The 26589-nt window shown below is 42.1% G+C and overlaps 2 protein-coding genes and 1 long non-coding RNA gene across 3 annotated transcripts in view; 1 reads left to right on the top strand and 2 right to left on the bottom strand.

Moving 5' to 3' along the window:
* Positions 1–19613, top strand: part of RIGI (RNA sensor RIG-I) — a gene marked incomplete at its 5' end in the record, with an annotated part of 28175 nt that extends 8562 nt beyond the window's left edge. The window contains 28 exon segments of the mRNA XM_080372621.1: positions 1329–1521; positions 2768–2943; positions 4293–4452; positions 6260–6343; positions 6346–6384; positions 7196–7320; positions 8361–8483; positions 9147–9364; positions 9366–9496; positions 9499–9527; positions 9530–9589; positions 10320–10424; positions 10426–10489; positions 10893–10912; positions 10916–10994; positions 13154–13249; positions 13252–13310; positions 13624–13759; positions 14616–14764; positions 16035–16068; positions 16071–16127; positions 16836–16913; positions 16916–17159; positions 18065–18381; positions 18729–18781; positions 19002–19122; positions 19125–19180; positions 19184–19613. Of these exon segments, the coding sequence (XP_080228747.1) occupies positions 1329–1521; positions 2768–2943; positions 4293–4452; positions 6260–6343; positions 6346–6384; positions 7196–7320; positions 8361–8483; positions 9147–9364; positions 9366–9496; positions 9499–9527; positions 9530–9589; positions 10320–10424; positions 10426–10489; positions 10893–10912; positions 10916–10994; positions 13154–13249; positions 13252–13310; positions 13624–13759; positions 14616–14764; positions 16035–16068; positions 16071–16127; positions 16836–16913; positions 16916–17159; positions 18065–18381; positions 18729–18781; positions 19002–19122; positions 19125–19180; positions 19184–19327 (3150 nt within the window). The 3' untranslated portion in view covers positions 19328–19613.
* LOC308056985 overlaps positions 1–26589 on the bottom strand; it is a 153529-nt gene that overhangs the window by 21884 nt on the left and 105056 nt on the right. The gene's annotated exons all lie outside the window — the stretch shown is intronic.
* Positions 23303–26589, bottom strand: part of ACO1 (aconitase 1) — a 45487-nt gene continuing 42200 nt past the window's right edge. Inside the window, exons 20-21 of the mRNA XM_080372976.1 lie at positions 25298–25483; positions 23303–24020 (exon numbers count right to left, since the gene is read on the bottom strand). Of these exons, the coding sequence (XP_080229102.1) occupies positions 23907–24020; positions 25298–25483 (300 nt within the window). The 3' untranslated portion in view covers positions 23303–23906. The remainder of the gene's footprint in view (positions 24021–25297; positions 25484–26589) is intronic.

Consider the following 26589-nt stretch of genomic DNA (forward strand, 5'->3'; position numbering starts at 1 on the left):
GTTCATACTAAGAATCCAAATGCAAGTCATTCCTATCCCAGGGCCTTCTGAGAGGACAATGGCCCACAATGCTACATCCAGTGGTACAGGGGGTGTTTCAAATGAAATTTCCTATAACCTCTTTAGAAACAGCTTTAAACAGAACAGACAAAAGAGAAGACTCAAGAGAAAGAAAGGTAAGACCTGTTAAATGCTTGAGAGTAAAGATGGACTAGAACAGAGTGGAAAATGCAATACCAATGGTAGCACTTCCTTCTGGGCTCCCCCCTCGCATCCTTCCAGAGCAAGCCCATCGCTCAGTGGTCTTTTATTACCTTGCCTTTAAAAAGCAGGTATATCAGGCCAGTACCTGTCAGTCATCTATTTGAACATGAGATTTACGAAGCTACAAACAGCTGGATGCATCCGCTCTATACATTGATGGTCAGAGGAAGGTTTGCATATGTAGTTGTCATGTTTAGCAGCAGTTCTGAACTGTGGCTGCTTCCAGCTCTACAACCTGCTGGCCCCCTATCTGGGCCAGCCATGTCCTTTGATGCTGGCTGCCTGGCTACAGGGCAGTCTGACAGACCTTTTCATTTTGATGCTCCCAAGCTGTACTAACGCTAGCAGCTTAGCAAGCACTTGTTCAGAGCATGTAGGGGTCTTGCCTTGCTGTAGAAATTGTTTTTCCAGTCTTTTAAAAACCAGGATACAGCCCATAAAAACGAGTTCAGGGTTTTCAGGGGGCAAAAGGCAGAGAGGGTAGAGCGATGACTCTATCCCTGTTACCTCGCTGTGCTCGCCCTCACGCAGACAGCCGCAAACGGCTGGTCACAGCCTTTCCAAACCTGTGCAGGCACAGACGGTTGCTCCCACCCCGCAGCCCCCCGCCCCCTTTTCCTTTTTCCTTCGCTCGGGGCAGACGCCAGGGGCAGCTGCGCGGTGTCCGGGCCTGCCCTGGGTTTCCGTTCTCCCGCTGCCCTGCGGTTTCTTTCCCCCGTCAGCCCCCCGCCGGCTCGGGGGCCGTTCCTCCCGCTCCCCGCCGGCTGCCCCGGTGCCGCCCGGGCAGGGGCCGCGCCCCGGGAGCGCTGCGAGGCCAGCCGTGCCGCTACGGCGGAGCGAGGGGCGGCCCGCAGCGCTGCAGGCGGTACAGCGGGGCAGCCCGAACCGCGCCGCCGCCCGGCGCGCCGTGACGGACGGGCCGCCCGAGGGCGAGGGGCGGCGGCCGTGGCCTCCCCCGGCGCAGCGCCTGCAGCCCTCCCGCTGCCGGCGCGGAGCCTTCCGATCGCCGCCGCCGCTTCTGGTCCGCCCCCTCCCGCTTCCCCTGCCTCGGGTGTTTGCTGGAGGCGGGGGAGCGAGCCCGGAGCGAGGAGGGGGAGCGGGACCCGGCGGCTGCCGCGCTGCTTCTGGGTGCGGCCCGCAGCGGGGTGGCAGGGCTGGCCCGGCTGCCGCAGGTCCGCCCCCGCCGCCAGCGCTGGGTTCTGCTTGGGGCCGCCCCGCTGTCCTGGGCCTTCTGCGGCCGGGTCTCGCCACATCCAGGTGAGATGCGGCAGGAGAAGGTAGGCTGGCAGGGGCTGGGCGTACAGCTCCCTGAAGGCTGGGGAAACGCCGCCCGGGAAGCAGCCGCAACCCCTGCAGCTGTGGGGAAAGTCAGTGGAAGTGACGGGGCAGCATGAAGCCTCGGGGTGCGGCATAAAGCCCCGCTGACGGGCTGCGTGTCTGTCTCAGGGGCATAAGGACGAAAGAAGGCAGCCGTTGTTCTCGCCAAATACAATTAAAGGTAGTAAAATCCTCTGGAAGAGAAAACCGAATGGGTTTCAGGGGGTGCGTGGGTGTCATCTGGTGGCAATAACTTCATTCAAGGACAGAGTCTTAAATTAGGGACTGATTTCTAAAAATTATTCAGCGGTCTTAAAAGTCTTATGTTTCAAGGAGTAACCATATAATAGTTTATACATGAGATGATTGTCGCTCAGTAGCTATCACTGCTGGATGTGCGAGGTCCTAATGCAATTTCCTTTCCAAAATGTGACAGAAGAAATTGTGAAGGTGTAAAATTACCAGGATTTGCCAGCTTTCCTCTATACATGTAGGTTCTATTGTATCAGGTCTCTGGGACCCTGCCCTGCTTTCTTCCATGTCTTAAGCTTACACAGCAAATCACACAATCCCTCTAAATAAGATTCCCGGCCGCTGTCTGTGCCAGGACAGTATTTTCAGCGGTTTGCTGACTGCCTAGGCTGCAGGTATCTGCACTGCTTTCAGTCAGGGACGGACATGAATCCAATACAATACGGATTTCTGAAAGAACGTGGAGCCAAGGACAGGACTAAAACTTAAAGGGCTGGTAAATAAAAGAAAAGGGGACAAAGGTGCTTGTGATTCTGAGTAGTGTCTTGTGCTTTGGGGAATCCTGTGGGAAAGTATCACAGTCTCTAAGAATCCAAGTATTGTGTGGGTAGAAGGAAGGGCATGGTCATGGCTGCTTGGATGAAGTGAGCTGTGACATTGTGAAGCTCCTTTTCCTCTTTGCAAATGTTACTGCTCTTCTGGCATGGATTTTTTGGGTTTTTTGTTTTGTTTTTTTTTTTTGCCATACATACAAGTGCTGTAAAGGAAAACAGTCAATTTATAAAAACTATGTGTGGGTCACCTAGATTTTTGTCAGCTACAGGCCAAAATGATTTTAATTTATCCAGTGTTGCTGAGAAAGTGTTTATTCAGCTTGTTCCTACCTATTCTAGCTAGAGATTGAATTCACAGTAACAATTCATTTTTCTGAAAGGTTGCAGTGAGCTGGAAGAAGCAAATGAAAACTGGGACTTCAGACTGGAAAACCTGGAGTTGTACCAACAGCTGTTGAAGCAGATAGAAGCAACAATGCTAGAAACTGGTTCGGCAACACCCATGCCTCACATAGGCACATGCATGATAGACAGGGAGTGTGATGAGGTCCTGCAGGTACAGTTAATGGTAAACCCCCGGTATTTGCCTGGTTTTGCTGTGGAGAAGTGCTGGCTGCCTCACTTGTGGGATGAATTTGTGCCCATCTGTCAGGCTGCTCAGTGAGGAGGATGGCCAGCTATGGTCCCCTGGGAAGGGGCTTTACTTTCTTCCGGTTAGAGGAGGCTTTGCTGCGTGGCTGTAGCTTCCCACAGCAGCGCTGTATGCTGCACCTGCATATCTCATTCTTCACCCCTTGTGCTCAGCTGGTTAGGTGGCGTGTGGAGGGGCTGCAGGGAGGGAAGCAGGATGGGGTGGTTTTGCCATGGACAGTGATCAACTGTATGTCTTTGCAGAGTCCAGGCTCCTGTGAAGAGACATCAGGAGCTCTGGGAGATGCCTCATATACAGTGAAATGGGTGCCTCGCTATGCCTTTGAAATAGACCCCTTTCTGGAGCATTCACACTGTAATAATTCTCCTGAAAATACAGATGGAAGTAGGCAAAGTGACATTTAGATGCTGCCTAAATTAATTCCTTCTTGTCATTGGATTGGACAGAGTCTATTACCTTAACTGTGGCAACCCCTAGAAACTGTGTGGCTCTTTGAGTTATGTCAGCACCCAGAGGGATGATTGTAGGGTGAAATGAAACTTCTGGTCTGAAGTAATTAGCTAAATGCTGTGTCACAGAAGTTGTCAACATTTTCATTGCCTTTGGATGTGAAACTGCTGTACTGTTACACAGTTCTAGCTCAGTGTTGTTATTCGTGACTGATAACAAGTGGTATTACCCATCACTCATAACTTACAACTGGTAAATAAGACGTTATTGATGCTGTGTAAAGGAGTCTGTTAGGTGTTCTTGCTCCTTGTGACTCATGAGAAGAGCTGTTTGCAGCTATTTTATTTTTAAAGTGATATTTCTTTATGGAGATAGGTAACATTTGGAAAGCTATTGCATCTGAAGAAACATCAGGCCTGCCATTAATTTTGTACTTTTGCATTTTGCCATTCTGTGATTTATTTTTTTTTAATTGGTTAACCTTCACAGGTTTATGGCAGATACATCTTATTACAAAGGACCTTGCCAGATGAAAATTCACAGAGCAGCTCTGGATGTTTCAGACCCTGTGAATATTTAAGCAAATAGCCTACCTCTTGATGTAGCCTGGCTGAGTTTAGTGTACGCCTATGCTGTCAGAATTGCAGCAGTGGTAGGTAAATGACTGAATTTTATTGGAGACCTTTTATTCTGTGAGAAGGAAATGCAACTTTCAACTGAACATCAGACAAAACAAATCAAAATACCAATCAAAGAACAGTGGTTTTGATCACTCAGCAGCTTCTGTTCTTTTGTGTGTGCAGATTAGTGAATACAGAAGCAAAGCAACTGGCATAACTAGGCCCACTGAATGTCTCTGTCAACCAGGTAAGGAAAACTGGCCAAAAAGCCTTCAGCTGGCACTAGATAATGCAGGATATTACTATGCAAGTGGACTGTGGGATATGAGAGAAGGTAAAATGTGAACTGTCTTTATGATGCTCATTTCCTATTCTTTTACCAGACAGTAACTTTTTTTTTTTTTTTCCAGGGGAATAAGACTAATTTAAAAGGATACCATCAGACTGCATTGCTCATTTTTGTTTAAAAATAGAAACCTTTTTTATTTTAAAATTTAAAATGTCTCTTATACGAAATGAAATACGAAATGAAATTTGTAGGTACTACCCTACAAACTCTCAGAAATTATTTTTTGAGTATTTTTCCTCCCATATGGTTATGAATGATGCCCTTTTTTTTTGGTAAACAGAATCAGACAGCGTACAAGGCTCTGAAGGTACCAAGCTGATAAGATTTTCATCTTCTTCCCTCCCTTCTACTGTACTTCACTTTTTGCCATCTTTTTGGTTGCTTGACTTTAGATAAATGCAAAGTTTCCTGTTAAAATATGGTTAGTAATTGTATATTCTAGAAAGTGAATATACAATTCAAATATGCCAGAGGAGATCATACACTTTTTTCTTTGAGAAGTTGATAAGCAGCATTTACCAAGTGGCTATGTTCATATTTTGTAAAAATGCAGAATTTCCTCTAATAAGATTTTGCTTTTGTTGTTGAGTCTACCTTCACCCACTTGAAAAATACCTATATGAGTATCCTGCAGCATGGGAAATTTAAAATGGAATACAGTACTTCACTAGAAAATAATTAAGAAAGATAAGTGATTTTAGATGAACTGGACTGTATTTCTTTATATCTACAGTAGCTTTCCCTCAAACCATAAATGTTTTTTTGAATTATTTTTAATTAGCAACTGGGACAAGCTACTTTTAAGTGGCTTCTTAAGCAATATTTCTTATTTTGAAATGTTTTTATTGTTGTAGTCAAAAGTGGGTATTTTCTTATCTGGATATTTTATTATATATATAAATTATATGCATAGTTAATAAATAAATAATTATATATAAAATAATATATAAGAAAATACTTATATGCATGTAGATATTATTTCATGTAGCTGATGGTTATACATACTATTTGGTTGACAGCTATATTTTATAAGTTAAAGATAACACTGTCTTTTGAGGTAGTTTCTGCTAACATCCAACTTAATAAAGCCAAAACCAGCCTACTGAAGAAAGGTTGTCCATATTGGAAGTGTTTTAATGCCAACAGTTAAGAGGAGCTGCTAGTAGAAGTTCATTGCAGATATTGTGTTCTTTCTGGAGCTGCATTAGGTTGCAAGTGTGCTCTTTCTCCATCTCCGATAGCAGCACTTGGTGATATGTGTTCTGTTTGCAATGAAACTGTTCATCCAAAGCCCAGTGAGGGTTCTTTGAGAAGGTAAGAATTATAGGTTTAAAGAAAATTTTAGCAAACATCTTTGGAACCTCTCTTAATTATCATGTAAGATAAAGACTAGAGATAGTCTTAGAATTTCTAGGTCCTTCCAAGGGGTGGAGGGAAAGGGAGGACAAAGTCTTAAATTTACAAAGCTTCTTTGAACTCCTAAGTCCTTTTCATGCTTGTGGTTAGTGTCTGGGTTAAATCTGTAATCTTGTCAGTAAACACAGAGGATACAACCTTCCTCCCAATCTATTATCTTCCTGGATTTTTATGGGATAGATTAATGTTCATTGAGTATGCAGGTCTTTTAAACCCAAGATTCGCAGTGCTATCCATCTCACTTGAAAGGGGGTCTGGATGCATCATCATTTTATATAATCTTTCCATGCTAGCGACCGACTCCTTCACACTGTCATCCCAGAAAATACAACACTTTTAAATCAAAAGGCTCAATAACATGCCTATTTTTTTGGTGATTGTACAGATAATGGCAAAAATGTTGTTGATGAAATGACACATGCCTCTGAGAACAGCTTTGAAACCACAATGACATTATCTGAAAAAGCAGAATGAGTAATAATCTCAGTGAAAATCTGTGTTCAGCTTCAGGTAAGTCTTAGGATCTTAGAACAGTTTGTGGCTGGAATTCTCCATTTCCTTAGACTCCTGAAGAATGCAGATGTGGTGTGCCACAAAAGAAGGTACTGAGGAACCAGTATGAATCTCTGACTTGATTTAGTTGTCTTCTGTTTTAATGTTTAAAGGATCTTGTGCTGAGCATTGCACATGTTAGGGGTTGCCCCTTGTTTACCACATTTCTAGTGCAAAGTTGTTCTGTCACCATATTATCAAAAAGGTCTCCAAACACCGGACTGTTGTTGGTGCATCTCTTCTCTGATGTAACTAATTCATACATGATCTGATATTAGCCAGTTTAGAGAACTGAATGTGGCTGCAAAGGGTCTGTGCAATGGCTGTGATGTCTCATATGACAAATTTTGCTCCACCAGTGGTTTCTAGTTCCTGTTCCATAAGTGCAAATCCTCTGACCAGACCATAATTTAAAACAGTATTAACTTCTGTAGAGCAGAAGGCTAAAAGGAATTGGGAGAAAATAAGCCCTGTGTTTTCTTTCTGAGTTGGAAAAGACCAGCTGAGGTGAGAGTTGTCAGCCGAGACCTTGAATTGAGTTCATTTTAGGAACCACAGCTGAGTGGTAACAAAATTATGCCATTGAATTTACACAAAATTTTTGTCTGGTGCTTCTGTCCTGTTGAGAAGGCTTGTCTGCCAGAGTGCTCTGTGTAGACTGCAAGGACTCTCTCTAGCTCTGTCACTTTGGATAGCAACTGTATGGGGCACAATGTACTTCATGCGTTTCTGTTGCCACATGCTTCACAAAAACATGGTTCTCTCCTAGAAAAGATCTATCAGTCTTCACCTGAGCCAAAGAAGGCTCAGAGCTACCAGACTGAACTTGCAGAGCCTGCTATCAATGGGGAGACGCACGGATACGTGCCCTCACAGGTAAGAAAACATGCTGCTTAAAAAAAATTATTGTGCTGGAGGGGGCTGTGAAGGATAGGGAAGGGTAAAGGTTGAGTCAAACTTTCCCGGCTGTTTATTTAAAGCAATCTTCATTACAGGACTAGATCCAAATCTAGTCTGAACTTAATGATCAAGGGCAGCACAGCGACTGACAAGACAGGCGTGTCTCTTGGCATGCCAGTGCTTATATTGAGATTTCCACATGCTGACTTCTGCTGTCTCACTCCCTGGTGCAGATTTTTGAATTGAAATTACTCACTGATCCTTGCAGATCTTTAAAAAATTTGGTATGCAGGCTGAAGGAAAAATGGGATGAGTTACACTGAGAGTCCCCTGTCTTCTGTACTGCAATGCCCATAACATCAGAACAGCAGAGAGAACTTTTGCAGTAGCTTACTACTGAGTTGAGAAGATCAAAGTTCAGCAGCAAAAGAGAGATCAATGAGCTCTTTCTCTCTACCTGTGTTTTCCATCTTGCTAGCCTGATTCTGCCCTGGGCCTTGGAGAGGCAGGTGGGGTAGCTGAGGCAGGGGCACGGAAGAGCTCTGGGTGGCCTGCACAGTGACCTGAGTGCTGAAGGAAAAGTGAGAGGAGCAAGCCTTCATGGGGATGCAAGGATGGAAGCTGAGAGTGCCTGGTGCCTGTAACAGTTTGATTTGATGTGGAAGCCTATGCTAAGGGCAGAAATAGACTCAGTGATTTCAAAGAATTCAAATAAAACTTCAAATGCATTTTCCTTCCCAGTGACTGCTACATGGTCTTTACAGACTGAGACTGTAAGAGAGAAAGAGGTGATTGTCCACCTGAGTAAGTAGCAAGCATTTGTTCAAACTTGTCCCCAGAGAGTCTGGAAGTGTAACACCCCCTTGTCAGCTTGCCTTGTTAACAGGGCATCCAGATGAGACAGGCTCCTGCTTACAAATACACCCTTTCATACCAGTGCTTTACCTTCCACATTCTTCATTTAAAGCATGTGGGAAAACTTCTGTGACACTTCCAATTTGCGAACATCATTTCACAACGGTGAAAAGTTGTGAAAAATGGCAAAAATTGTCTGTCTTGCAACCAAAGTGCCAGCATATGAACAACAGAAAACTGTATTTGAGCAGCATTTTGAAAGAAGCGGGTGTTTGTGTAATTCTACCTGGTGGCTTCCTCTGCATAAATAAACTGCCCTGTAAGTCAGCTGTGACTAGGGCAAAATGTAATGGGTTTACTGGTGGCAAGAGTGTTTCTTGTTGACATAAGGATGATGCCTAGTGGTAAGAATGGCAAATTACCATGGTAGACTCCGGAGAGTCTGAAGTCTGCTTTTGGAGAGTTTAAGGGCTGGTTGTGCAGCATCTATGGAAATGGCCAAAGTGTACCTATGCCTCTGGAAAAGGTTGAAGTGTTCTTGAGACTCCTTTCAGCCCTGCTTCCAAAGATGAAGCAGTCCCAGGCAGCAGCCGTGGGATTCCTCTTGCCATTCTCAAATGTCAGAGTCTCTTTCTTTTCTACATGGAAGGATCCAAAGCCTTTAGTTTTGCAACCTCTAGTCAGAAAATGATGGTCCACCTCTCAGATGGGACTGAAAATTGCTTAGGGGAGTATCAACAACCTATAGCTTCTGATTTTGAAGTAACTGATTACTGAACATCCACATACGAATCGTTATAGCTATAGGAAAATGAGGCTGCTGGACAGAGAACAGTCCATGCTGTCAGAAGTATACAGAAAAGGGAAAAAGGGCAGGATCTCCAAATACATCTTATATGTGAACTGACAAATGCAGCTTAAATGCACAAATTCATTGCCCCTCAAACCTAGTATATTTTAATTAATGTGAGTTGAAAATCAAGCTGTTTAGCCTCAGCAGGTTTTTTTTTCTCAGCTTCTGTAGGTCAAACTGCCAGCCCCAACTATCCGATATTTTTAGTTTAGTCACTGTCCTTCAGGCTTGCTTAAAAGTCCATTATTCTAGCTTTTTTCACCCTGCCTTTCATATCCTATCTTTTGCCTCTTCTTCTTATTCTGTTCAAGGAATTAGTGGTGAAACAGTCTACAGCCTCTGTAGAAAAGGTTAGACCAGGCAGTGGCATCATTGTGCTAACACCCCATATTCTTGTGAATAGCATTGAGGAGGGGTTCCTTAGCTCACTCTCCATCTTCACTCTGATGGTATTTGATGGGTGCTAAAACACTACGAGAATCACCCTTACAATGTGTTTTAATGACCAGATACCTGAAACAAAAATTTGACGACTCTGCAAACCAGCTGCCTCAGGTAAGGCCCAGCCTGTCAGTGGTGGAAATGATGAAGAAGAGTATCTTGCAGTGCAGTCAGCAAAGCCTTTTGTGTTAATCCGGTTCAAACACCCATTTAACAATGCCTGTGAATTAAAATGGTAAAATGTGAGATGTGTTTTCCCTCTTCTTGGACACATCCGGGCTGTTTTCCCATGTTACATCTTCCCTGCAGCTGCCAAAAAGAACTGATCAAGCATGATGGAGACTGCAGTACTTGAGAACAAACGAGATTTCTGGGCTGGGGAGCAAGCATGTGCCCCAGAACTTTAGTAAACTCCTTGTCACCTCTTTGTTGCTGTCTTCTGCAACAACAAAATGGGGCCACTGCCTCTGCTGACAGGTTCTGGTCCATCTGAGAAACATCTCCTCTGAATGAGTGCAGAGGGCAATTCTGGGGGTGGATTTGTTGTTTCTGTGTATGACAAGCACTGACAAATTACAGCTGGTTATGAATTTCAGTGTGTGGATAATTTATTTTCAGTTTGAATACTCTAAGCTGGAGTGCCTTGGGGAGGGCAGGAGCATGGACAAGGCTTGGCTCTCAAGATACAGTCCTTGAAGTCATGTTTACTTCAGCTGCCTGTTTTGTTTCCTTGTTTTTGAAGATGGTGACAACTTGGCAGTTGGTAACAGCATCTCTTGTGGTTGTTTTTTTTTTTTTCATTTGTGACAGAGGAGCAACCACTGCTATTGATATGTTTGCTCAGATTGTAGGTTTAACTGCTTGTGTTGTAGGTGGTAATGCCAGGAGCGTCAAGGAAACAATAGAGCACATACCTACCTTCTGCTCTTACCTTGACATACAGGCCGCATCCATCCACTGTTGGAGAGAACAAACAGGCTCTGCAGAGATCTGGAAATAACCCAGAAACACAAAGTAAGCACACTTCCTTTTTGTTTTGATGTGAGATGTAAAGCACCATAATTAAGGCAGCTATCCAAATTGGTCAGGTAAAGTTAAAAGCTTAACACTGAGCTGGAGCTTCTTTTCCTGCTGCCTTGAAAGGAGTTTAAACATGCACTTCGTTGTTGCCCTGCAGTAGCGCAGGGCCCATTTGGGCAAATTTTCTCTTTGCTGAGATCCACAGTCTCTGGGGTTTATGCAGTTCTGCCTTGGGGGCTGCTTTTTTCTGTGCAACTGTAATGCTTATTAACAATAAACATTGTTATGATTGCACAGGGCACCATATATACCATTCTTCTAGACAAGAATTTGTTTTGTGCTGCCCGGGGAAACGTTTTAGTTATTCAGGCAACCGCCTTCCATTTCTTGCCTGTAGTTGTCAGACTGGTTAAGATGTGAGTTCAGGATCACTTTGCAGACATTATCTCAGGTCTGATGTCTGAGACAGAGGCATTGATGAGGAAGATTTACTCTGTGGGTAAGATACTGCAATATTCCTGTAACTGGGATTCAGTCTTTGATTACATCAGTGCGAATCCTCATGGTTGCTAGAACAGTCACTCTTTTTCCACTTCCTTTCTTCTCCTTCCTTTTTACTTGCCTTCAACCAATATTTCCTAAATAAAAGATTACAGGTAGAAGAGTCAACTGTTTTCCTGTTATATGCCACTACTTTGATAATCATAAGTATTTTTGGGTGGATTTCAGCCCGTGTTTTGTGCAGCTAAGGATGTGTTTTTGACACTGTCCAATCATTTTGAATGTTTGAAGAATCGGAAACAAAACTACCAAAGAGCTTGCTTTCAAAATTAAGTGAACTGGACTTCATTGATGAGATGCATGTATGTTCTTATTTAAGCATTTCTCCAAAAGCCTTGTACCTTAATCTGTTTCTGTTAAGGAAAACAAGAAGGGCCTCAGTTACATTGTTACTCTGAAATGTAATTTCTTCCTTTCAGTGAACGTTTACTTTCGCGCTTGCTGCTCTGACACTTCTTGTATTTTCTGTGGCCTTACTGATTTGCTGTCAGAGTTGTTCCTAGAGGTGCCCTGACCACCTTTTCAGGTCAGCATTTTGTCCTCTTTATACCTCTGGGTACCCCTTTTTCCACTGTTTACCAGATCTCCATGACTTCCTATTGAAAAACATTTAAGGTAATTTTATGGAGGAGGATCTGTGGAACATTGCAGCACCAGAGAGAGGATATGACTGCCTAAGAAAAGAAACACTTGTCTGTAGGGTTCCAGCCTCAGAAGCTGCAGTGGTGTGAAGGTTTGCAAAGAGGGAGATGCATGGCTGTGAGAAGAGAATGGGTCACCTAATACTGCAGCCCTTTAGAAATCAATTGATCTTTTCACTTTTGTGGAGTTCTTAAGCGGTGTCCAGTAAGTGGCTGTTGTCAACAAATTGGAGAGCTACAGGGAGTACAAAGCATGGATGGCTATGTTCAGGATCAGCCTTGGTCTATCCAGCTCTGACTTAAAGGAATTTGTCTATCCTTAGGCTGGCTTTTGCAAACCGACTAGGGTGTCTTAAGCCTGTTTACCTCAGTTCTGTACTTTCTGCATTTCCTCCAGACACACTTTCCAGATATTGGAGTGTGAACTATATTCTGGGGCAGGAAGGGAGAATTAAAAAGCCACACCAAACAAAAAACCCTACCCAACAACAAAAAACCCCACACTAAACCCACCAATAAAACCAAACCAAACCAAAATCAAAGAAACCCCAACCAAGAACAAATAAAGTGAGATTTTCAAACTGCACACTAAATTAAGGAAACACTTCCGAGGCTTGTTTCCACATCACAGTTCCTCTTGCATGAATGCCATTGGCTTCCCTGCTGTGGAATCCTGATGACTAAGTTCTGTGGAGCACTCAGACCGAGTATGTATGCAACAAACAGGTAGTGATTAGCTCTGCCTCAAAAGCAGACCCTTGGATAATATGCCTTTAAGCACCATGGACCATTTAGCAAATGAATACTTAACTGTCGAGTATCTGGTAATTCAAGCAGCAATACACATGGCATTTCCTGAGTACTGCAGGCTTCCTATAGGATAAGTGAGCTCTAATTTTAATGCTAAACTCTGCAGGTGTGTGTATGTACACAGATCCTCAGCTGAATTATACTGTGTTGATTTTAACCTAACATCTGGGTATATGTTGAAACACAGGGAGTGAAGAAGACAAACAGACTCCGATGGTTCCAAGAGGCAGGACAAGAGGCAGTGTACACAAACAGAAATAGTTGAAAAACAGGAAGAAGTTTTTTGCTATAAAGCAGATCAAACACTGGAACACGTAGCCCAAAGAAGTTGTGGAGTCTCTGTCCTTGGAACTACTCAAAATCCATTTGGATGTGATCCTGAGTGACTGGCCCTAGGTCACCCTGCTCTGAGCAGAGGGTTGGACTAAAGGTCTCCACAGATGCCTTTCAAACTCAGTGATTCTGTGATTGTGTCATACAGTGTTTTTCTGCATAGGCTTTTTAGACCTAACCTTAATGTCTAAATTATATCTACAATTGTCTCAATAAACATTAATGTCTAAAAGAATGTGTGATCTTCTAGCTAACTGTTCTGGTTATTTGTTAGTCAGGATGAACAGGTGTTTGTTTCCTCCTTCTTTACTAGATCCTGTGTCCCAAACCAACAAGAATGATTTTGGAACACAGGAATATGAACACTGGATAGTTGCCACCCAGAAGAAATGCAGGTTATTACAACTAGCAATAAGGAGAAGGAAAGCAGCATCTGTAGAGACCTTTTCATTTGCACTGTACACCTGTGGGTCAGTGTATATCCTTTTTCATTCCATACAGAGGTGGAGCCATCCTGTTCCTTCTGATACAGGTATGTTCACCTAGGAGCAGGTTTTGAACCTCATCATTTTATTTGACACAGGCTAAAGTGTAACATTTAAGAGTTGTGTCTTAACATACTAAAACCAATATAGTGTAGAGGAGACTTTGTAATGCTTGTGTTGTCGTGCAAATGGAAGAACAACACAGGTTTGTAATACTCAATCTAGCTAAATAAAATTTGTGTTCATCTCCTGTCCCATGGAAAATGAGGCTTAAATGTGTATGTCTCTCTCTGGGAAGAAATTCAATGATGCTGTCATCATCAGTGAAGATATCCGCATCAAAGATGCTTTATCCTACTTAATGGAATTTTTCACAAATGGAAAAAATGTACCATATACAGAGTTAGAGAAGCAACTGACAGCCAGATTTCAAGGTATTATTTCACACAATACCTGTGACAGTTGCAAGGGAGAAGAGGGCTTATGGTAGGATGACCCAAGTGTTTTCTTCAGAGTTGTTGTGTGGTTGCTTTTCTGCACTTTGTGGAAGAAACTTTGCACTTTTCAGAAGATCTAAGTCTGTGTGGGTGCAAATGTAGTGTTAGGGTAGGCAGCGGGGAACTTACTTTCTGGGATGGCAAGCTTCTAGTGCAGGAGCTAAGGAAGTAGTAGTAATTGCAGCTAGATGCTGTAGTAGGTTCTTACATGCCCAACTTGGAGATAAGGCAGCGGTGTCGGTAAGGACGTGCCCCACAAACAGGGGGATGGTCCTACAGTCATGGATGCTGGCAGCATTAGATAAGGCAACATACACTGCCCAGTGCACCGCTTAGCCTCCTTCTGCCCAGTGCTCCTGGACAAACCCCAGACTTCTGGGAAAGAAGCAGGTGGCCCTTTTACCCTTCTGAATTAAAAGTTAAAGAGGGTGCACTGTTCTCTAACCAAACCCAGCAGTTTCAAATCACTGGGCTGTCTGCCCTCTAGTGTCGCTTGTTTCCTAAGAAGAAACCGCAGTGCCCTTCACAAGAACTGGTGCACAGTGCGTCACAGAGGTTCTTCTGTCAGTTTGCTATGAAATGTGAGAGATTCAGATTCTTTTTTTTTTTTTTCCGTGGGGGGATTTTTTTACATTTAAATATTTTTTTTTTCTTGGATCCGAAAGAATGGTGTAGAAAATGAAAATAGATGCTAAAGAGAATGTGGGTACAATTTGAAAGTAGGTTTGGGTGAGAATTCTGTTTTCTGCATTAAAGAAGGCAAATTGTTCAAGACACTGCTGTTTTCTTCCAGAAAAAGAACCAGAACTGACTGCCCTTTCAAAGGATGAATCAGATGAGAATCCCAAGCTGGAAGAGCTTGCTTGCATCCTGGATGAATCATACCACTGTAACACGCAGACTCACACTTTTCTCTTGGCTAAGGCAAATGCCTTAGTAGCTGTAAGGTGTTTCTTTTTAAGGCTTCTAAAATGGGAAGTGAAAACGCATTTGAACGTTCCCATTTTGATCTTGAAATAGAAATATATGCATGTATTTGATCTTTCTAAGAAAATATTTATCTTTCTATATCTTCCTAAGCAGTGATGCTTTGATACAGGATGAGTTTTTTTGGTGGTCTTTTTTTTCCTTCTAAAAACTACATTACAGGCATGGTGTCTTACATCACTTCTTGCTATACGTCATAGTTGATCATTGAGCCATCAAGATTTTTACTTTAGGTCTGAAGTCAGTTTTAACAAGATGTGTTGCAAGGTTTTTGCCTTCAATGTGGCAGCATTATAACTAAGTAGCTTTGCTTTATTACTGAATGCACATCAGGACGTATTTATAGGTTTCCCAGAGGATTCCTATGAGCCCAAAGGACACCTGTGCCCTAGCATGTGTTTTTGAACAAGAAAAAGAAAAAACCTCATGAAGCAGATGTTCTCTGATGCACCGGCCTATTTCATACTTGCCTAGGATGGAGGATTTAGGCTGGATGATGTTTTTTCTCCCTTCCAATATCTTGCTCCCATAAAAAGTTTGTCCTTGAAGTGTGCTGCTAATCACTGCCTTCAGTTGCTCTTAAACATTTACTGCAAGGTATCACAGTCTCTGGCTACTGTAAACAGATTTTATCAGCTGAGAGTCCCAACCCCCATTTTATACTTGGGTATAGACATGCTGGGTGAATTGCAAACCGGAAAAAAGTTAAAAGGTGGGATAAAGTCCAAACTAACAACACCAAGCATCAGCTGACAACATTCCATTATAGATGTAAAAGCCTACTGTAGCTTGGCTGAATTTTGTTCTTATCTAAGAGCAGTCTGAAGGTGCTACTTTCACTGTGCAGTGAGGAAGTGCAGTTTGTAAATAGCAACTTATTTGCTTTGGATCCCAGAGGTGTATTATTCAGTGACCTGTTGTTTTACAAGAGAAAAGAGCATACTTTTTAGCAGTGAAATGCTGCTTGCTCTCTAGCCAGCCTTTAAGTTGCAAGAGTGGGAAAAGTGGAAATCAGCTGTGGCATGGTTTGATCTGACATCATGGCTGTGACCCCTGCTCTCTCACCTATTTATAGATGTTCCATCCTGACGCACATGTTCCACCTTCTTTTCTGCTTTTGGTTCTCACAAGTATTAACTGTCTAGGCAAGCATGGGCAGGATCTACCTACTCCTCCCAAACTAGATCATCTGGACAGGGATCTTACTCCCTGATTTGCTTTCCAGGCTTTGAATAAGTGGATAGACGCAAACCCTCTACTTACCACATAAAGCCAGACATGTTGATGGGTCATGGAAAAGAGATCAAAAACCACACATGTAGGTTTGCACTGAGAAATACCAGTTGCTAGACCTACAGCAGCTACACTGGTAAATTTGTTCTACTTTTCCTGTGTTCTTCATCTGTGCTCTTAAACGGAGGAAGGTCATGCAGGTTTGCATTATGCTTTCTTCCATATCTAGAAGACCTTTAACCAGTTCTAAGGAAACGCTTGCCTTTTTTGTCCATAATCTTTGGTTGAAGTGGCAGTAATAGTGATCATTTGTTGCAGGATTCTTTTGCTAGTTCAAAAGAAGTTTAGAAACTGTTCACTGGCATGGCTTCTTGTGATTACTTCTGGTGGTATTCTCACTGTTCCTTTTACAGATCCCTCTCTTATTTTGTGTTTGGTGGAACAAGGACATTTTAAGGTAGAACAGAAGCTACAGCCAAAATTAATCATGCATGGATTAAATTAATAGTTAGCTTGGGGTTAAAATAACTAGGCTGTATGGGTCTCTCTAATAAAGATCAGCTAGGTGTTGTGTCTGAAATGTTGTTTCCCAGGATGACAATACCCGTGGCGTGTCAACAGGATTCCTACTCAGTGGGTATAGTATACAGCTAGGTGGGTGTGCAAACTTAAAGTACTTTTCCAGATCAAGAGGACATGCTCATTTCTAGTCACTTAAGTAAGAGCAAATGCAGGCATCTTGCTCAAGGAACTCTTCAGTGTTTTTTCCTGATACAGTTTCTTGGTAATGTAGATATGAACCTCCCAATGCAGAAAGGTGTATTGCATGCATTCAAAAGCAACAAAGACGGCAAACTGCTGACTGCTACATCTGCGCTGACGAAGGTGTTGACACTTCTGAGCGCAACCTTGTTGTACTGTATGAACACTTGGGTAATGTCGCCAAAATGATCCAAGTCAGAGTTATGAAAATTCAGAGCTATTACTTTAGAAACCTATTTTGGTCTGGAAATGGGCATAAAGTGCTACTGAATGGCACTTTGGAAGTACTGTCGGTAATACATGCATGTCTTGCTGTTGCTCCTCTGTGCCCAGATGATGGGCACATGATCTGGACGTGACAGATTTGTTCACAGAACCGAGTCCTTGATGTTGTGTGACTTTTCTTATGCCACGCAAATTAGCCACGCTACACAAGGTTATCGAACTGCTAAGGACTGATCCCTCAAGTAGATAATTAAACATATAGCATAAGTATGCTTAGAAAAGCTGTAGTCAGAAATAGCACAAATTGTTCTGACTGTGGCATTTTACAAAGGACTGCTGCAAAATGGAGTTTCATGTATCGCTTCGGCTTCTAAAGACTTTCTCCTGCCTAGTGGCTTATTACCGACCCACCTACTCACAGGTACCCGAAGCTTTTGCATGGTGCAGACCTCTAACGTTCAAGAAAAAAAAAAAAAAAAAAAAAAAAAAAAAAAGGAAACCCTATTTCTGTCCTGGCTTGTCTAAGGAGTCTGTCAAAACGTTGGTCTTGAGCCTTGGTGATTTTACAGTACGGCCAGTAGAGGGGAATGAAGAGCCACACGAAATACTGGTTTCTCTTCACCATTCCTAAATGTCATAAAACTGCCTGTGTCTTTCAGGGAAGCTTCTACAATATTATCATCTCACCCAAGTAGTTAACATCATAATTTAATGGGAGGTGATCTTCATTGTACTTAGTCTTTTTAGGGTTTGTGTCCTGTGATTTTCTTATTTTTTGTCTTAAAATGAAGTAATTGGCCCAGAATTCACAGGTATGGGTGACAGTGTTTATTCTTAACAAGCCATTAAAGATGCAAAGGAAACAGGTTACATCCGTTTTAAACCTGATTTGGGGGGAATGGGAGCTCGAAAGCAAATGTGAAGACCTTTTCTAAATGGAATACTTCTAAACTGGTAAGAGATCCTTGTAGTTCTTGGTTTGCCTGTGTCACAGCAGCAAAAAGCAGGCAGGCAGTAGGCATAGACAGGTGGAAGAGATGGTGTTTGCCCTTGTCTTTTTTCTTGCCAGTGCTGCATCCTTGTGACAAGCAAACCAGAAGTGGTTGAGAATGAGAAACACAACTGTTACAAAGAAGAAATTATGAATGAAACTATTGAGAAGTTACAGTTATTTTATTTTACTGGAAATCTCCCTGCAGTTGAGAGGTTTCTCCCACCATTTCTGCTGACTGAAAATCATCCATACAAAGTACTGAGATCAGTTCACCATCTCCCTCCTTGGCCAGTTTTCAGTTTTGAAAGGCAAGGCAAATCATGGTTTTACAAGAGTAGCCCTTTAATTCTATTCTTTTGTTTTCCATAGTTCAGGTAGTTCACATTGCTTCTTTGTATCTCACTGGGATGTTTTTATTGTACTCTTCCTGAATCTGGAGGAGTTGGCCCACAAAGCCAAAACTCTGCACATGGAAACTGGTGATCATGGAAGAGGCTTTTCTGAGCACTTCAGGCCTTTCCAGTTCTGAATTTCTCCTTTTGAAGCTTATTTTACTTGTGCTGCTCTGAAAAGCACAGTTGTGGTGTGCTAAGAGGCTTCAGGTCACAGCTGAGCATTACAGAGTGCTTGCCTTCCGACACTTCCCTTTTTCATAAAGAAAATCCTTTTATTGTTGTTTTTTTTTTTTTTTTTTTTTTTTACCAGATGTTTTTGGAATGCAGATGGAGTTCACTACTCCTCTGCAGAGGGATGTTCATGCAAGCATAGCATTTAGAGAAGCTAAGTAAGTTCAAGTAAGCTGGTGACTGGTGATACAGAGTAATTTTGATGTTGATAAGCCCACGCATGGGCCTTTCTAGTACTTGGTACTTAATGAATGAGGAAAAAAGCAATGAACCATGGGGGCTGGAAGATGAGCCTTCCAAATGGCAGGAAACACCTTACTAGGGAAACTGTTACTTGTGAGGGGAATGACAGGACAAAATGAGGTTTCTAACTATTAAGTGCTTCTGCGTGTGTTGCTTCAGGAATCTCATCACTGTCCTAGGAGACCTGTTCAAGGAATGTTACATTACAAAGCCTCACCAGAAGCCAGTCCAGTTTGTTTTGAGGAAAAAAGCAAGATGTGTTGCCAAAATACTAATTGCCAGCACTACTAGGGAATCATAGTGAAGTACAAGACATTTGAAAATCTACCAGTGATCAACATCCAAAGCTTTGCAGTAGAGAACATTGAAAGTGTTGAAACTGGGACACAAATGGATTTTCAGAAATGGAAAAATATTTTCCTTGAACAATTCTGATGTTGAATAAATGTCCAGCTGGACTCAGCATTTTAATGCATGTATCATCCTACTGCACTAAGATGACATAGTGGGTGATCATTTCTGTGTTGTTCTGGTTTCAGCTGGGTTAATTTTCTTCTCGGCAGCTGGTGCAGTGCTGTGTTTTGGCTCTGGTGTGAGAACAATGCTGACAGCACACTGATGGTTTCAGTTGTTGCTGGGTGATGTTTATACTAAATCAAGGACTTTTCAGTTCCTTGGGCCCTGCCAGCGAGAGGGCTGGAGGGGCACAGGAAACTGGGAGGGGACACGGGAAATGGGGAGGGGACACGGCCAGGACAGGTGACCTGAACTAGCCAAAGGGATATTCCATACCATATGATGCCATGCTGAGTCTATAAACTGGGGGAAGAAGAAGGAAGGGGGGGACATCTGGCATTATGGCGTTTGTCTTCCCAAGTAACCGTTACACGTGATGGAGCCCGGCTTCCCTGGGGATGGCCGAACACCTGCCTGCCCGTGGGGAGTGGTGAATGGATTCCTTGCTCTGCTTTGCTTGCGTGGGTGGCTTTTGCTTTACCTGTTAAATCGTTCTTATCTCAACCCTTGAGTTTTACATTCTTTTCTGACTCTCCTCCCTACCCCTCTGGGTGAGGGGCAGTGAGTGAGCAGCCGACATTAAACCACGACGCATGTATAAAAAATTCTCATTGTTTATGCTGTTTGAAATGCTAGGCCCCTCATCAGCATCTGGCTAGATTAAAAAGGGCTATTAGGGCCACTAAAAAAGATTATCTAATGAAATATTTTACTGCAAGTTTTAATATAAGCATGGACAAACATGCTTAAGCAGCTAGATCTTCATCTTTGCTGCTACGAAGATACTGGTCTGAAAAAATCAAGTTGAATGACAAACCGAACATCTAATATTAGGTGACAGGCCACAGCCTCAAGCATTTCTGTGTGAATCAGAATCTTCTTTATTACTGGTAACTTCTGGTTGGATTGTACCTCCATGCAGACCTGACAACATGGCTTATGCATACTGACACTTTAAGCACTACTTCAGCTACTTCTAAACTTTTTGAAAATTACTTTTCATGCTCTAGGCATGAAACAATGTCCAGTAACTTTTCTGTAAGGAAGATGCTCCATCTTTTAAATCCATCTTCAATAGAGAATGCTTCTGCAACAGTCTGAGAGAAGCACTTCCTATGTGTTGCTTAAGTGAACAAGCCCCAGTAGAGACAAGGCGGTGCTCTGTAATGTAAGTGAAGGCTTAATTTAGATGGTGATCAGCATTTACCCTGATGGGCTGTCTCACAGATTGGGATCTGAAATCTCTCCAGACACCAGTATTAGTTCTGCAGATTTCCTGCCAGAGTTGATCTAGAATTGGAACAAAGTCTAGGCATCAGCGTGTTTAAACCCCCACCTCCCCACCCAGATCCCAGATTTCTCTCAGAAACACAGAAGTTGCTGCAGACACAGCTATGAAATATTGTTAAACTTGTACACTTTAAGGCACTTGCAGATTCTACACATCTTCAATGAGTTTAATCTTCAGTATTTCTGGAAACAAGATCAAATATATTTTCAGCTCACTTTATGCATTTGATAGTGTAGTAAGGTATGTATGTAGAAGAATTAGGTGTCTGAAACACCTGAACTCTGAGGAAAACAGACCACCTTGAACAGGAACCTAACTCAGAGTCCAAAATTTATTTAAATTACCCAAATGCTAGTCAGTGAGACTTGATCTGATCTTTTAAAGTGTTATGGGGCATTAAAAGCAAAACAACTTTTTAAGTACAGCTTTGTGTTCCACCCCATTCCATGCCTTTCACTGTGCAAGCTGCATGCACTGTACAGGAAGCCTGAATCTCTGTCCTACAGTAACATACTCTGTGCTTAGTTTTTGCCTAGTTTTCGCTCTTCTTATAGCTGCTTCCAAAAAGGAAACACAGAACAATGGATAGAGATGATTTACGGTTGGTTAATGGCTCCCCTCCAAAAACACTAGGAACAAGGATTTTGAAAACGGCTGGTTTAGCACTTTCAAATTAAAAGTACATGGAAACTCACAATCCTTGAGTACCAGTTCGCTGTGTGAAAGAGCCATCTACTTCGGGACTCTGGGTATATAAAACAATCATTCTTCAGTTTCATAGCTTACAGTAATAACTACTGGGAAGTTAAGAGATTTGAGGTGTTTTAGTCTTTTCCTACTGTTTGAAGGCAAGGATTCCAGACTAAAACAACTCTGCAGTTCAGCCTAAGTAAGTGTAATAAGGGTTGATGAGGTAACACATTAATAAAAATTGAACTTGATACAACAAGCCTACTTTCAGTACGCAGTGCAGATGGGAGGGTGGGGAAGAACACCAGCATTCTACTTGGCCTTTGAGAATATCTGATCTGTTTTTTTAAACTGAACCCAAAGTTGCACATTTATTACTAAATAACGCTCAAGATTATGACCACATTAACAGCTTTCTGTTAAAATGTTTCATAGCATCACGGAATGACTGTGGTTGGGAGGAACCTCTAGGGCTCATCTTGTGACCTCCAGTAGTTTGCCCAGGACCATAACCGCGTAGTGTTGGAACATATCCAAATGAAGACAGACAACCTGTCTGGGCAATCTTTTCCAGTCAGTACTTCATCACCCTCCCAGTAAAAAAGTGTGTCCTAATGTTCAGAGCAAAACTCCTGTGTTTCAGTTTGTGCCTGTTGCTTCTTGCCCTGTCATTAAGCATCACAGAGGAGAGCCTGGCTGCACCTTCTTTGTGCCCTCCATTCAGGTATTTGTACACAAACAGTGGAGATGTCCCTGAGCCTTCTCTTCACCAGGCTAAATAGTCCCAGCTCTCTCAGCTTGTCCTCCTAAGAGAGATGCTCTAGATCCTGCAACACCTTAGTGGGCCTTTGCTGGATTCACTAGAGGAGCTCTGCTGTAATCAAGCAAGAATAACTTGTTGCAGGTACAGTGCAATATGTATCCCCTCCTTAATCCTCCCGACTTCTTTCAGAACTATTTTCATTGTTTTTTTCTAGATACGGCTGGAGCCAACTGCACTAAAATTATAGTAGAATACTTTGAAGGAGTTTCTCCACTCAGTTGTTGCGGCTGTTGCTCTAAATACAGCTAGGAGTAAGAATTAGTACTTGTCCTGGTCTTAGCTGGGATAGAATTAGTTTTCTTCTTAGTAGCTGGTACAGTGCTGGGTTTTGGATTTAGTATGAGAATAATCTCTAAATCAAGGACTTTTCAGTTTCCCATGCTCTGTGAGCAGGTGCACAAGAAGCCGGGAGGGAGCAAAGCCAGGACAGCTGACCTGAACTAGCCAGAGGGATATTCCATACCACAGAACGTCATGTTCAGTATGTAAAGTGGGGAGAGAGGGCCGGGAACCACTGGTCACTGCTGGGAGGCCGGCTGGGCATTGGTCAGTGGGTGGTGAGCAATTGTACTGTGCACCACTTGGGTTTTTTTCCCTTTGGATTTTATTCCTCTCTCTCCCTCTCCTCTTCATTACAATTATTATTAGTTTTACTTTATTTCACCAGTACTATAACCTTGTTTACCTGTGCCTAAGAGGGTATTTGTTATCATTGTAGATAGATTCATGTGGTATTGTGGATTGGGCAGTCACTGACTTCAGTGAATGCATCAGTGTAATCACTGGTTGATAACTGCCAGTTATCAGTTGCTGACAAGGATCTTGAAATTTTGGTAGCCTGTCTGTCTGAAGATACAAAACAGACAGAAGTACATCACAGAAGTATTCTGTTGGGTTACAGAAGACTGTCAGTATCTGACAGTATTTGTATTCACCGTGTCTCATGCAGATTATTCAAAGAAACATGAATTAAAATATGAGAATGCAAGACTTGTATGACTTTGCTCCTACATGGACAATGACAGGAGTTTAAAGTCAAAGCTCTGTTTGCGTCGCGGTACTGAGGATAACACGACAAAACCCACCAAACTTCTTAAAAATAAATTTAATTTTATGCATTAGAAATATTATCCCCAATAGCTCCACCTTTCCACATTTTTAACAACAAAGTTAATGGCTTTCAAAATTAATAAACAGCTAAATAATTAATTTCAGTATTAGATTCAGATTCTGGTCAACTGCATAAGAAAGCCAGTCACTATCAGATAATCAGGAAGGAATAAAAATTATTTTTTATACTGTCAGTTAATTTTTGCACCACTGATATGATATGAGCATAGAACTTAACTTCAGAGTCAAACTAAATGGACGAAATGTATAAAATCAACACATGATCTTCAACACTTCCACAGATTCCAGCAGTATTTTAATGACTTCTGCACTGTATTCTAAGGTAAGTGAAGCCAACCACCATATGAAACAGATAATAAAAGCTGTTTACTTCAATTGGACAAGTGTGTCCAGTTTCCTGATACACAGATTAATTCAGCATTGTAAACAAGCCTTCTAATACAATTCACAAAAAAAATGTTCGCTTTATGGTTCACGCTTTCAAATTTATGATTACCATAGTTTCATTGTGCTCACGAGAAGCAGGCAGGCTTGCACCTGGACGTTTTTGCTTTATGTTATGGTTAGGCTGCCATTTTACGGATCATGTAGTTCAGAATGCCGCCGTTGTGGAAGTAAGTGAGCTCCACATCAGTGTCAAATCTCATGATGGCATGAAAGGTTTTCCCAGTATCCAGCTGTTGGGGTCAAAGAAAGTCATTCAAACAGCAGAACCTTCCACATATTACATGACATCATAGTAAAATAAGGACTATTAAGACAGTTTTGCCATCTCAAGGAATTGTGATGGAAAGTTAAAGTGAACAGGCACTCAACATCAGTATTTCTTTCCATGCTAGGCTACAGCCAGCTGCTCAAGAGGAAAGTGCTTTAAAACAAACTGTAATAAACACGGTATGGAGTTTCCTTGCATTGCATTTGCTGTCTCATTTAGATTTATTGATACAAGCCCAGGGGCATGAAAGCTGACCACCCTTTCAAATGGTTATGCTAATTCTCGATGTTTTCCTGTGTAGTCATTCTTCTGGCTTAGGTACAGCAGCAATACTAATTTCATTTGCTTTCTTTGAGGCCTAGCATTTGGGAATCAGAAAAGCACAAAGACAACTGCATGACGTGAATAAAATACTTGTATTTTACTGAAGACTCCCCTGGTCAGGTACTTCGAGATGAATGCACAATGTTCACCTCTGACTGGTAAACTGACCGACTTTTTGGTACCTATAGTTCCTCTGCTTCAGGGCAGTTAATGGGGCACATGTAAACACCTATTGTTAGAAACTAATTCAGGGAGACCACCTGCATTAAATGAACATGCAGTAAGTACATTGTTTTACTAACTGCAGTAGAAGAGCAGACTTTGATGCTATTAGGCTCATTAAGTCAGTTTTACAGATGTTCTAATCAAGAATAAACCAAATTTTATCACAGATGCCAATATTTTTCAAAAAAAGGCATAGGTTTAGAGGCAAAGCTAGACAAAAAGAAGTCTTTCAAATACGGGGCCTGAAGTTTAGATTTTATGCTGGGTACACTTAAACTTCACTTTTAATGCTGCAGTGAACAGTATTCTGTCAGTTGAATTGTCAATGAATTATTTTAAATTCGTTTAAATAAATTAGTTTAATGTATTTAATTTAACAGTTACAGTTCACGTTCTATTGTGCTTCAAACATTTAAATGAGACAGAAAAATTTATAGTGGACTTTGAAAGACTGGTCCAAAATACAGGACTGCTTTGTGCTAAGTAAAAGAGTTTGGTCATGCTGCTTTTATATCCCATCACAGCAAATCTCTACTAGAATGACTGTTTTCATCCCCTTCTCCATGACAATTCTCCCTTCCTTAGGTAAGAGAAGCTTACTGCCATATGAAAGCAAGTTGTTTGAAGAGTCAGTTAATTCTGAGTGAAATTATAGTGAGTCAGAAAATTCAGACCTTTGGTGTCTCGTACCTTAATCTCAATTTTCATCTGAGGTTTTAGTTTTTCAGGAATGACAATCGTGTAACGCTCCCGTCCAGTGAGTTTTAAAGTCCCTGCATCCTCACCAGGTAAATACTGCAGAGGAATCACTCCCATCCCTACTAAGTTGCTTCGATGAATTCTCTCATAGCTTTCAGCAAGTACAGCCTTGACACCCTGGGAAATACAAAACAGGTATAGTTATCTTTATGGTTCAGGATAGTCTTCTGTGCTCATGGGAAGGAAATTGGTACATTTGTGGCCCCCTCCATTTCATTTACCAGCTACTAGCAGGGTCAGCAGATCGTGTCTGACAGTGGACTGTCCAGGATGACTTGATTATATGTTAACTTTTAAAAATCTTTAAAAGAAATCTGATTGCCAGGCTGTTGCTTTCTTGGGAATCCTGTATACTTCTTTAACATGTTTTAAGTAAAGCACCGCTAGGCATTTCCATAACTCTTGCTAATTAAGTGTTACCCTCTTACACTACAAGTTCCAGGATGCAGTTTAATTAATTTCTGAATTTTTACATATTAATACAGTAAAGACAAAAAAATTACCACTGGAACAACCCCCCCCAACCCACCCCCCAAACATAGATAAATGTAATCTTACACACCAGCTCTCCTAAAACTTTTGCCTTCACAAATTCCACAAGGAAGCTTGAATCAGAGTTCAGGTTGGTAAATAATGTAGAATAGGCAGACGAAGAATGCAACAGGTGTTTCCACTGTACGCGGATTTCTGTTAGGCTCCTATAACAATACTGTTAAGCATCCCTGCAATCTGCATATTGAAGCCATGCTAAATTTCATTTTCACTGGTACCACTTTTCTACTACACTTCCTATCTTCCCTGCTAAGTGAGCTGAAGAAGGCAGCTGGAAGGAGACCCAAGGTTTACTGTGTTATGGGAAGCACAAGTAAAGACAATGGCCTTTCTCGTGTAGCCTTCTGGATTTCTAGCTGAAGATCAGTCAAGACTTCCAGTCTGAACAGGATCTAGGAATATTTGCCCAGCTTTTGCAACGTTACTATGACGCTTGGAGGAAGCTGAGATTTCAAAATAGCTCTGGCTATCAGAAGTAAGAATGAGCAACCCAGGACGTTGGTCATTGATATGGAGAAATAGTGTGAAATGGGGACAATGGACATCGATTGTGATTGTATATGTCTGCCCAGGAATGCGGGTATGGTGACTGGTCATGGGTGCGGTGTCTGGTCACATAGGCACACAGCTTTGAGGAGACAACTACAGTTTTGAGGAGACCCCTACCCTTC

The sequence above is a fragment of the Falco punctatus genome (genome assembly GCF_963210335.1).
Source record: "Falco punctatus genome assembly, chromosome: Z".
NCBI classification, from domain to species: domain Eukaryota; kingdom Metazoa; phylum Chordata; class Aves; order Falconiformes; family Falconidae; genus Falco; species Falco punctatus.